The 12647-nt window shown below is 48.3% G+C and overlaps 1 protein-coding gene across 1 annotated transcript in view; it reads right to left on the reverse strand.

The window, feature by feature from the left end:
* Positions 1 to 1671, reverse strand: part of tns1a (tensin 1a) — a 69429-nt gene extending 67758 nt beyond the window's left edge. Inside the window, exon 1 of the mRNA XM_061067253.1 lies at positions 1576 to 1671. Within this exon, the coding sequence (XP_060923236.1) occupies positions 1576 to 1671 (96 nt within the window). The remainder of the gene's footprint in view (positions 1 to 1575) is intronic.
* Between the last annotated feature and the right edge of the window lie 10976 nt (positions 1672 to 12647).

The raw sequence follows: 12647 nt of genomic DNA on the forward strand, positions 1-12647 counted from the left end.
AGAGAGAAGAGGAGACGAGAGGAAAAGAGAGCTGAAAGCAAAAAGCTGCAGGAACGAAGGAAACGTGGATTCATTGTTTAGGGTCAAGGGGATGTGCGGTAGAACCAGTGTGTGTGTGTGTGTGTGTGTGTGTGTGTGTGTGTGTGTGTGTGTGCAGAGGCAGAGTTACACACACATACAGGCGAGTGCGACAGGGGGGGGGGGGAGTGTGGCGGGAACGAGCGTGGTTGTGGAGATAAGGAGCTGCGGCAATGGGGCGGGTGGGAGGGGGCTGCTGCTGCTGCTGCTGGTGTTGGTGCTGGATGGGGGGGGGGTGTTGGGGGGGGTGTCGGAGCTCAAAGAGACGGGCGGCTGCAGCGGCTCGATCCCCGGCGTCGCCAGAGTTTATTACGCCAACGCCGCCCGAGCTGGAGCGACGCAAACCTCAGAGTTTCCACGGTGATCGGTGGGATGAGGCGTCAGGTCCTGGGAGGGGGTCCGACTCTTAGAGGGGGTCCGGCTGTTAGGGGGGGGATCTGAAGCGGTGGGACATTAATCCTGAAACCTGCTGAGGACGCAGTGCATTACTCTGATTGGTTCTCCAGCCGCAGGTCGAACGCTTCGCTCTAGAGACGCCACGGCCGTTTGAAATAAAAGAGAATCGCCTCCAAATAATGATCCCACCCGTCGCCGTTCAGCAGAGCTTCACCTCAGGCAGCGGCGCCGCGTGTAAGTGCGCATGTCGGAGCGTGTCCGAGGGAACGCCATTCAGACGAGTTTCTACACATGATTGATTATCTGCGAGAGAAAAGCAGAACGGGAGGAGATGGCGAGCAGGTTCTGAACCTCGGCTCCGGGGAACCAGACAAAGGAAGGCGAGCGGCGTTCGGCTGATTCCAGTCACTGAACTCCGATTGGCCTTTCCTGCTCCTCACACACATGTGCCACATGACCAGCGGTGATATGATGCAGGGGGGTGCAAAGCCCACTAGATCAAATAGCATGGCGTGCACCAGCAAGGGGGCGTGTCCAGAGGAAGAGCTGCTTCCTGGGGAGACGCAAAACCCCCCAAAATAATGGTGCATCACCATTCTGCAGTTGGGAAAGCAAGGTGACCCGATGCACCGGGAGAAACCCACACCTTGCTCCAGGTGGCAAATCCAAAATCTCGCCCTGGTTCCCGGGCGCCTCCGTGTGGCGCCGGCGCCCGGAGACCACCGGGAGACGTGACACTGACCTTGAACCAGCGACTCACAGGGGGGGCCGCGAGCAGCCCACCAGAGCCGGGGGTCCATGGCGTTTTTCACAGCTACGTCATGTGGTGGTGAGGGTGAAGCCGGCGGCTGAGTGGCGTGATGGAGCACTAGGCCCCTCCCCCTTCCAGATGGAGATGGTCATGATGCAGGATGAAGGAAATCCAGATGTGCTGGATTATTATTGTGAGAGAAAAGTGTCACCTGCACCGGGGCTGAGGTGACACATGAAAGATGACATGTGCAGAAGTCATCCCTCCCTCCCTCCCTCCCTCCCTCCCTCCCTCCATCCCTCCCTCCCTCCCTCCCTCCCTCCCTCCCTCCCCCCCCGTGGAGGTCTTACCTTGTCTCGCTTGCCCCCCCGCAGCGGGAAGAAGCAGGCGAAGAGGAACTTGCCCCAGCTGATGACGGCGGCCAGGCACCAGTTGAGGCGAGCCATGCCTGCGTCTGTCCCGTCTCGTCTGCCAGCCTCTTAACCCCCCCCACCACCCACCACCACCACCACCACCTCGGATCCTGCAGAGCCCCCCGCCGCCCCCCCGACCCAGCAGAGACAGTGGACCCTCTTGTCTTTGTCCCTCGGTGAAGAGACGACTCGGGTTTTATTTTCCTTTCAGTTGTTTTTTCCGGGGCAGCTACCTGTGTGTCTGCAATTCCAATTTGTGGATTTGCAAAGGAGGGGAGGGAGGGTGGTGGGTTGGTGGGGGGGGCTGGTGGCTGGTGGCTGGTGGCGTCCCCCGATATCGGGACTAGACCCCCGGTCGGTCCAGAGGGTCCCGGAGCATCGAGACCCTGAACCTGTCCTCCGGTCTGTCCCTGTCCTCCCCCGGTCGTCTCCTCCTCAGCGAGATGAGTCAGTCCTCAAAGTGTGATGAGCGGCGTCGCTGATCGACGACACTGCTACACACACACAGACACACACACTGCTACACACACACACGGCTACACACAGACACACACACGGTGCATGCTGACACGCTCACACACACTCATGCACACGCACACTCGCCTGCAGGGAGAGGAAAAGAGACGCTGTCCTGGCTCATACATCCACAGAAGAAGAAGAAGAAGAAGAAGAAGAAGAAGAAGAAGCCCCCCCGCTCGTCTCACGGCTCCCCTCTAGGCTCAGGATCCCCGGTGCTCACACACTCCTCTCTCTCGCCCTCTCTCTCTCTCTCCCTCTCTCCCTCTCTCTCGCTCTCTCTCTCTGTGTGTGTGTCGCTCTCTCTCCCAACACACACATGCACTGATGCTGCAGCACTCACTCAGCCAGTGTGGGAGGAGGGGAGCGAGAGAGAGAGGAGAGGGGGGAGAGAGAGAGAGAGAGAGAGAGAGAGAGAGAGAGAGAGAGAGAGAAAGGGAGAAACAGAACGGCTGAAAGAGAGAGAGAGAGAGAGAGAGAGAGGGAGAAAACAGAGGGACAGACGGACAGAGTGTGTTATGTTGCGGAGGAGAAGAAGCTGAGGAGGAAAGTGCGCATCAAGTATCAGGATCACTGACGACTGGGAGTGAATGGACGAGTCAAAATGGACGGATGAGAGACAGAAGGAGACGAATGACAAAAAAAAAAGAGGGACGGCAGCGAATAGGAGGAGGAGGAGGAGGAGGAGGAGGAGGAGGAAGAGGAGGAGGAGGAAGAGGAGGAGGAGGAGAGGGAGAGGGAGGAGGAGGAGGAGGAGAGGCAGGAGGGGAGAGAGTGTTTGAGAATATTGAACACACACACACACAGCATGCGCAGTGTGCACACACACACACACACACACACACACACACACACACACACACACACACACACACACACACACACTCACACTCACACACACACACACACACACACACACACACACACACACTCGTCACGGCGCAGGGTGAGATGATTGTGGAGAATTGGGTCGAAGGGAGAGAAGGAGGGAGGAGAAATGAGAGAGGGTGGCAGCGGAGGAGAGGAGGGGTGTTGAATCATTGTGTCCTGGGTGATTATTTCCCTCACACACACACACACACACACAGACACACACACACACACAGACACACACACACACACACACAGACACACACAGGACTGCAGGTGGTGCACAGGCTCGTTCACTCTGCTGCAGTCTCTCTACGCTTCAGTGGGAACACATTTTCACTGCAGAACGCTTTTCTCTGCTACACCCCCCCCCCTACTCCCCCACCCCCCCCACTCCACATTACACCACCACCACCACCATCATCATCATCCCCAACCCCTCCCACCACCCACCCACCCCCCACCCCACCACCACACACACCAACACAATCACAACACATCAAAGCAATGAGCGAGGATGCTGCTCCGTCAACCAGAGCTAGATTAGCCTGAGGTGAAGGGGGGGGGGGGCTGGGGGGGGTGGGGGGACCAGAAAATTGTTTGGCCATATGGAAAAGAACTGGCAATAGAATATGATATCATGTAATATATCAGTGTATACACAGAAATCTGCTATATGCTCATGTATACGGATGCATTCAGTGTGTGTTGTGTTTCTGAATGAATATGTCTCTGGATCTAATAAATCATATTTACTTATTGATGAATGGATGAATGGATGAAGAATGTCTTTGTTAAAAGCTCTATAAACATAAAGCTCTATTATTAAAATTCTCTAGTTTCTGATTATTTCTTTTCAAAGACAATATCATTATTTTAAGGAAGAAAAACCGACGACAGAACTGATGATTTGTCCCAAACATCTTCTGCTGGTTGGAAACTTATGATTTTCAACTTCTTGTTCAATGTTCAAAAACAATAACGTGAATCTATTCTCTGAGAAATCAAGGAAAGGATCTGAAAACGTCAGATTCCTGGATCCACATTAAACCTCAGTGAGTTCCTTCTTGTCTTCTGAGATTAAATCTGCTAACTAACAACAAACCGAGGCAATAATAATAATACTAATAAGAAGAAGAAGAAAGTTCTGGGGCAGAATTCTTTCTCCTCAGGGAACAAAGAATGAATGGATGAAAACTGCCACATACTGGTAATGTCTTTGTTAAAAGCTCTATAAACATAAAGCTCTATTATTAAAATGTACTAGTTTCTGATTATTTCTTTTCAAAGACAATATCTTCATTTTAAGGAATAAAAACCGACGACAGAACTGATGATTCGTCCCAAACATCAACTTATCATCGTATGAAGGATTTTCAACTTCTTGTTCAATGTTTAAAAACAATAACGTGAATCTATTCTCTGAGAAATCAAGGAAAGGATCTGAAAATATCGAATTCCTGGATCCACATTAAACCTCAATAAGTTCCATCTTGTCTTCTGAGAGTAAAACTGCAAACTAACAAACAACCGAGGCGATAATAATAATACTAATAATAATAAGAAGAAAGTTCTGGGGCAGAATTCTTTCTCCGGACTTTCTCCTCAGGGAACAAAGATGAATGGATGAAAACTGCCACATACTGGGAATGTCTTTGTTAAAAGCTCTATAAACATAAAGCTCTATTATTAAAATGTACTAGTTTCTGATTATTTCTTTTCAAAGACAATATCATCATCTTAAGGAAGAAAAACCGACGACAGAACTGATGATTCGTCCCAAACATCAACTTATCATCGTATGAAGGATTTTCAACTTCTTGTTCAATGTTTAAAAACAATAACGTGAATCTATTCTCTGAGAAATCAAGGAAAGGATCTGAAAATATCGAATTCCTGGATCCACATTAAACCTCAATAAGTTCCATCTTGTCTTCTGAGAGTAAATCTGCAAACTAACAAACAACCGAGGCCATAATAATAATACTAATAATAAGAAGAAGAAAGTTCTGGGGCAGAATTCTTTCTCCGGACTTTCTCCTCAGGGAACAAAGAATGAATGGATGAAAACTGCCACATACTGGGAATGTCTTTGTTAAAAGATCTATAAACATAAAGCTCTATTATTAAAATGTACTAGTTTCTGATTATTTCTTTTCAAAGACAATATTATCATCTTAAGGAAGAAAAACCGACGACAGAACTGATGATTCGTCCCAAACATCAACTTATCATCGTATGAAGGATTTTCAACTTCTTGTTCAATGTTTTAAAACAATAACGTGAATCAATTCTCTGAGAAATCAAGGAAAGGATCTGAAAACATCAGATTCCTGGATCCACATTAAACCTCAGTGAGTTCCTTCTTATCTTCTGAGATTAAAACTAATAAATAACACACAACCGAGACAATAAGAAGAAAGTTCTGGGGCAGAATTCTTTCTCTGGACTTTGTCCTCGGGGGACGAAGCCTGCAAAGAACCTGGAGGCTTCCACTCGGACTTCTGCTTCCACACATGCACCTTCTCCAGAGGAAACATGGAGGATCTGAGGTCAGGGTCTGGAAGCAGCTTCTAGTTCTGCCTGTATGTTGTCTCCTCGGCTCCGTGTCTGCAGGTAGAAGACAAATGTGCCACCAGAAAGCAAATGGGCCCAGAAATGCAAAGCAAACCAGAGAATCACAGGTTTCTCTTCCTTCACTTCCTGTAGCTGAAGGAGGAATCAGTGTTTGTTGTTTTTGCAGTTTTCCCAACAGCAGTGTGTACTGTACATCTCAGTGTGAGACTGGGCGTGTGTCCCGGCCTCTTGGCAACGCGCTGACCTTTCTCATTAGACATAAGCAACTTGCATAATCACTGCTGACTTCTATTGACCGGCCTGTCACAGCGTCTATCGGTCTGAAGGGACAGGAAGAGAAAACTTCCCCCTGATCAGATTGATCCTCTTTGGAAACGCCCCCTTTCAGGATCATCAATCTAATTTGAGGTAATGTTTTTCATGATTTTAAATAAACGTCTTGTTTATTCGAAGGTTTAATCACAGATGGACGGAGTTTCTACAAACTTCTGCTGCAGAACTTCCCCAGTGTCTGCAGGACGGGAGGATTCAGCTTTGAAACTCCTCTGAACTGCCATAACTCCACCAAACCAGCACCCTGGCATATCTGCATATTTGCACCAGCACCGTAATAAGCATATTTGAATATTTGCACTACTGCACAATTGAACACTTGTTTTATTTTTCTCTGTATCTGTAAAGATATATATATATTTTATTTTCTATTTTAAATGTTTGATATTCTATTTTATTGATATTCTATTTTATTCTATCTTAATCTATTTCTATTTTTTATATTTTATTTTATTTTTTTGGTTGAAATTACTGAGCATTGCTTAAAGAGAGCCTGTGACCAAAGTCTCTGTGCATCTGACAATAAAAATCTTGAATCTTGAATCTTGAATCTTGAATCTTGAATCTTAGCACCCAGACAGGAAACCACCTCTTTCTGATTCTTCATTATGATTTTAGGGAACTCTAACCGGATGATGCATTAGAACGAGAGCAGACTCACCTCTGGAGTTTCCAGGTGGCGTCCCAGAAGCTCCGCCCTGGAACCCGAGCGCCGCTGAGATGTGACATCATCAACCTGCAGGAGACAGGCGGGGGTGCAGAGATGAGTTTCCTGCAGCAGCTTCCCATTCTCATGCAGTGCACAGAGCGTGCACTGTACTGAGCAGACAGCAGATTAGCTCCCATCACACACCTCATCATTCACTCTCTCTCCCTCCCATTCCCCCCCACTCGTCCTCTCGTTCCCTCCTTTCATACTTTCTCCTCCATTTTCATTCATTATTTCTCTGCTGGGTTTTCCTTAGTTTCACTTTCTTTGCCCTCCTACTGTTCAACCTTCTTGCACGTGCAAACCTGTAATTTAACTTTCAGAATTTGCATTTCAGTCAACGTGTTCTGAACCAGAAGGTTTCCAGTCCCTCACCTACAGATTCTTCATATCCACAATCTGTTTATGCAGATCAGCGTTGATGTGCAAAGGCCTTTTCTGCAAGTTCTCTTTTCCCCTGAAAGATCTAAAACTCTGAAACACATCCTGGGACTTTCAGGCTGAGTGACAGGTGCAGGGCCCGATACACAACACACAGTAAATCATAACGATGACAACACGTGCGTGTATCAGAGACGTCGCTCTTCATCTCTTCTAATCCAGGAGAAAGCCGTGCAGAGACAGAGGTGACCCCTGTGGCCTGTGATCAATGATTCACTCTATTAAGTGAAGGTGCTTTGATCGGTAATTCTCAATGACACGGAACGTTGTGTGATCTCAGAAGCTGGGTTTCACGTGTCAACTCGTGACTGTTCTCACTACAACAGGTGCAGATGGAGATTCTTCTTCTTCTTCTTCTTCTTCTTCTCTTTCCCGCGCGGCGTGCGTCTCCTCCGCTGCAGGAGACAGGTTCATCTTTAGCCGGAGCAGATTATGTGCCGGGACAGGGAAGCACTTGGATGCGCTTAGAGAGGAGCTCTATGAGCGGTGACACTTCAGGGGCCCGCTGCCAAGAGGAACTCAGTTATCTCCCCTCCCCCCCCGACACACACACACACACACACACACACACACACACACACACACACACACACACACACACACACACACACACACACACACACACACACACACACACACACACACACACACACTCCACACACACACACACACACACACACTCCACACACTCCAAGCGACTTCCAACCTTTCCCTGGTCGACCCCGGGGGAGAAGGGACGACAGGAGGGAAGTGGAGATGATGACGCTATCGACAGGGAAGTGGATCCACACTCTCTCAGGACAACAGCTGATCAATTGGGACTCGCTGTTGTTTGTTTGTTGTTTCTACTTTATTCTATTTTATTTTATTTTATTCTATTTCTTATATATTGTTGTTTTTTTATATTGTTGTTTTAAATTCAGTGCACCAATAACACCAAGTCAATTTCCTATATGTGCAAACATACCTGACAAATAAAAGAATTCTGATTCTGTTTGTGTTTGCAGAACTTCAGCAGATTGGAGGTGAACAGAAATACACTGAACACAAAACTGTGAAATTATTATATTTTGGGTTTTTAACCAATTAAAAATCAGAAAAAAAAGGAATGCATAATTAATGCCAACGGAAATGACACATTTTAAAAACAGAGTCGTTAAAACTAGAATTAAAATCCCACCCAAAATGAACACTGATTGAATCCAGAGCCCAGAGTGAGAGCTGTGAGCTGGAGTCAGGCTCTGCTTACAGAGTGAACCTCTCTCCTCTTCATAATACAGTCCATGTATTCATTAGTTGGTGTAATTAACACTGTACAGTGCTTTACAGTACAGGAAGTGGTCAGGCAGTGCAGTTATCAGCTCAAGGTTTCTGGCATAGGGAGGCAGGAGGAGATTTTAGGGTTCCGATGAGTGAATAACCTGATTTAAACCTGAAGGCTGTGAAGGATTAAGAGAGGACGTTTGTCGTCAGGTTAAAGGACGATTTCAGATTATCACAACTTGCACGACCCAGATGAAATGACTTAATACACGTGCATGATTTACTCCACTGGAGAAACACCGATGTGGCCTCTAAAAACAGAAGCTCTGCACTTGTTCAGGTTTGTTTCCCAGCGACTCGTCTTGCAGGGAACACGGAGTCACATGATGTTGATTACCATCTTTTGTTTCTATTTGCAGAACTTCAGCAGATTGGAGGTGAAGATGTTAAAGGACAATTTCAGATTATCACAATTTGCACGACCCAGATGAAATGTGCATGGTTCACTGGAGAAACACCGATGGCCTTTAAAAACCAAAGCTCTGCGTTCAGGTTTGTTTCCCAGCGACTCGTCTTGCAGGGAACACGGAGTCACATGATGTTGATTCCATCTCCTCGGCTCCTCGGCTCCTCGGCTCCTCGGCTCCTCGGCCCGGTGCTTCGGTTTCAGATCGCTGAGGACAGATCCTTGTGTCTCCTGCTGCTCAGTAATTGCCGGGATTACAGCTTTTTCCTCGTGAAGGGTTTGAAACGTGTGAAGGACGGCTTCTCTTCTGCTCGGCCGTCCCTCCAACCCTCTGAATGTTCTGCGATTATCCCGAAGACGTTCTCTCTCTACTGTCCCCCCCACTCTCCCCCTCCTCCCTCTGGTTTCATGGTTATTTCCTCTCATCTTTATCCTCCAGCAGCAAATTGCCTGGATCCTGATATCACACTCTGCTGACTCGGAGGAACTGGTCGGAGCTGGACGGTCACTTTGCCTCACGCTGCCACCGAGTCTCAAACCCTCGGCTGTGATAAAGGTGATGAATGCAGATCATTAGACTGAGTGAGGACCTGCTGTCTAACTATTGATCTCATGGCTCATTTAGGGAATTAGGAGGTCGGCAAATTCCTGAGCACAGCCGACAGGACCAGGAGAGGAAATGGAGAAGGAGACATTTACTCACATATACTCACATGTGCCTAAAGGAAACCAATCTTGGTGATATCATGTTTGAATGTTTTCCTTGTCCTCTGCTGCTCAGACTCTTTGTTGTTCTTGTCCTATTTACTGTTTCCTCCACCTCCGCCGGGGGGGGGGGAGCGTGTGATCTGAACAGCGTGTTCACCTTGAGACGTCTCCCCTGGCACTCGGTGTTTGTCCACCACGAGGGGGTCTTTAACCTACATAGGTAGCTACATTAGCAGGGGGGGGGTGGGGGGTGAAGGCCCGTCACAGAACAGCCCAGTCAGCAGCCGGGTGTGAGACGGATGTTTGGAAGGAAGTCAGGGTGGCGTGGGGTGGAGGAGGGGGGGCGGCTTCCCTCAGGCTTTCTCCGAGATTGAGCCGGATGAAAAAACAGAAGGAGGATGATGTGTGATGGTTTTCTATTGGTTCAGTGGAGCAGAGGGAGTGGGAGGAGCTGATTCAGGGTCAGAACCACAGAAGGGACTTTAGTGTTCGATCATCCTGAATCTCATTGGTTGTTATTCTGATGTCACATGGTTCTGGTCTCAATGCTCGTAAAGGAACGAATCCAAAAACATGGACTAACCCGACGCATGCTTCTGCGTTCTACCCTTACGTTTCCCTTCTTACGTGCGTCGCCCAATTTTTCTAACTAGACGGCAAAGCTACGCAAGCGTCACGAAGCCGGCTAGGCTGTGATTGGTCTGCTAACTACATCATTTCCGGAGTCGCATTTCCGGTTCATGCCCGATAATACCGGCGGAAACCACGGAAGATTTCGAAATATGGACCAAACAGAAGAGCACTTGGCAGAAGAGATCCGAAACTATGACCACTAGTATAACCCATCACTGACTGGTGGATTTGTCCGCCAGAAAAAGACACAATGTAAATAAACCAACTTCAACAAAAAACATTACTCCGCCTAGTGGTCTGGCGGGGAATTGCATGGCAACACGCGCAACGCTTGGAAAACCACGAATGACAACGAGTCCTGCGTCACAACTGCATGAAAAGCCCCAGACGCCGTTGCAGAAGCATGCGCCGGCCTTTAGACTCCCTGGTGGGTTGGAGTTCTGCTGGTTTTTACTATTGTTCGCCGAGTTCTCTCCTGTTCCAAGGACCAGTATCACTCTGCTGGGCCGTCTTTAGATCCCAGTTCCACACAAAACCCGAACCAGAGTCCAGCTCTTTACGCTGAGAGCTGGTGGAAGAGTCCATGATTCAGAGGAGGAGAACCCGGGGTCGATTGTGGTTTGGCCCGGTCCTCCTCCGGCTGACGGAGACGATAGCGCTGCTGCTGAGTTGCGTTTGGCCGCTGTCGTCTGGCTGAGACCTGATTGCAGCTTATCAGAGACATTTACATCAGTGATTACCTCCAGCCGGCCGCCTCTCACACTCTGATGATACTGTATGAATTATTGATCGGGACAATTATGCGAAAGCAGAAATTAAATCTATGAGGATTTGTAAAGTACAAGTCATTTATTCAGCGAGCAGCCGGGACGTCAAATCGGGGACGCCGGTCCGAGCTGAGCCGAGCGTCTCCTGAAGGATTCTGGGAAGTGAAGCGTCCTAAAGGCCAAGACAGGAAACTGTCACAACACAAGTCCCTGTCGCACACAAACAGACACACACAGACTCCAGAGAAGATACACAAACACACACAGAGCTGCAGCATTTAGACTTGAGGTAGAAACATCCAGATGCACATCGATGAGCTCTCAGGAACCAGACTGATTCAAACGCACACGTTCCACCTGCACAGGAAACACATGGCGCTGGACATGGCTCCTCCCAGCGAGCCGACCCTCCGCTGACCACCACACCAGCGAGGAGGTTTTCCCGGTGACGGCTCCTCTTTCTGCCTTCTCCTGGCGCCGGTGCACTGTTGCCATGGGAGATGTTTATGTAAGCCATGTCTAATCCTGTTAACTGTTACTGCGGCTGCTGCCTGGCGATGCTGCTACTGCAAGAAACCTCCATGTTACATGTCGGCGTCTCACAGAACGCTGACTGGTGCCTTTTTTTTGTTGAAACAAAGCAAGATTTTGGGTTTTCGGAGGAGAAGAGAGAACGAGAGCAGCTCAGGAGCAAATCGTGCATTAAGCATATTAATCATGGTGATAAAGATAAATGTATATATACTCGCTGTGGATACTGTTCTCTGCACTCCATTCATATGTCATCATTTTGAGAATACATATACAACATACTGGTTTCAACAACTAAGATGGCGATGGACAAAATGCCGAACTGGAGGTTTTGAGATATCACTGGGTCGTCATCACTTAAATTAATTTGAGCATAAGAGCTAAATGTTTTTACTGCATGTTTCAGAATGAGGTGATTGTTAAAATGTGGATCTTTAAGCAGCTTCTGTTTGTTGTGCTGCAGTGGGAATCTGTTCTTCTTTGTCTTCATGGAAACGTCCCTGATCTCTTCCACTTGTTGGGTGTATTTGCAAATAAATAGAAAGATATTCTGCACATTTCTAAGAGTATTAACTAGTGATTAAAAACCATCTTTCCTGTGAGGCAGGAAGAGAAGACGATGCACATTTCCTCGTGTGGAGCGAAGCCACCGAAACGTTTTTTGTCTCGGACGATCCGAAGCATCACGGCCCATAAACCACCGGGTTATCTTCAACCTTCACCGCCGCCGTAAAAAATATAAGTTTCTCGATGATCATCCTTCAGTAACAGGAGCACACGTCGTCCACCATCTTTCCGTGGGAGAGCGGCGGCTCGGAGGAGAAAGTCTGAGCCTAATTATCCAGATTAAAAAGCCGACTGTGAACGAGTCGTACAAAAGAGGATTATACAGACATGAAAGGAGAGAGGGAGGAAGAGGAGGAGAGCGGTGGGGAGATGGAGGAGCTCGTGGATGAAGAGGAGACATCCAGTTCCTGCTCCTCACAGAGGAGAGGAGGTGAGGGGACGCCTCCTCCCCCCCCCCATCACCTCTATTGTGTTTTGGTCCATTAGTTTTATTACAGTCCTGACGATGTGTGATCACCTGATCCTGAAGGTCAACCACAGATCCACTGGGGCCCGGGCACTGGTCTGCAGTCAGCTCCCACTGAGACACTGGTGCAGATACACAGAGGAAATCTGCTTTATGCTTCAT

This window comes from Limanda limanda, chromosome 23, assembly GCF_963576545.1.
Source record: "Limanda limanda chromosome 23, fLimLim1.1, whole genome shotgun sequence".
Lineage (NCBI taxonomy): Eukaryota > Metazoa > Chordata > Actinopteri > Pleuronectiformes > Pleuronectidae > Limanda > Limanda limanda.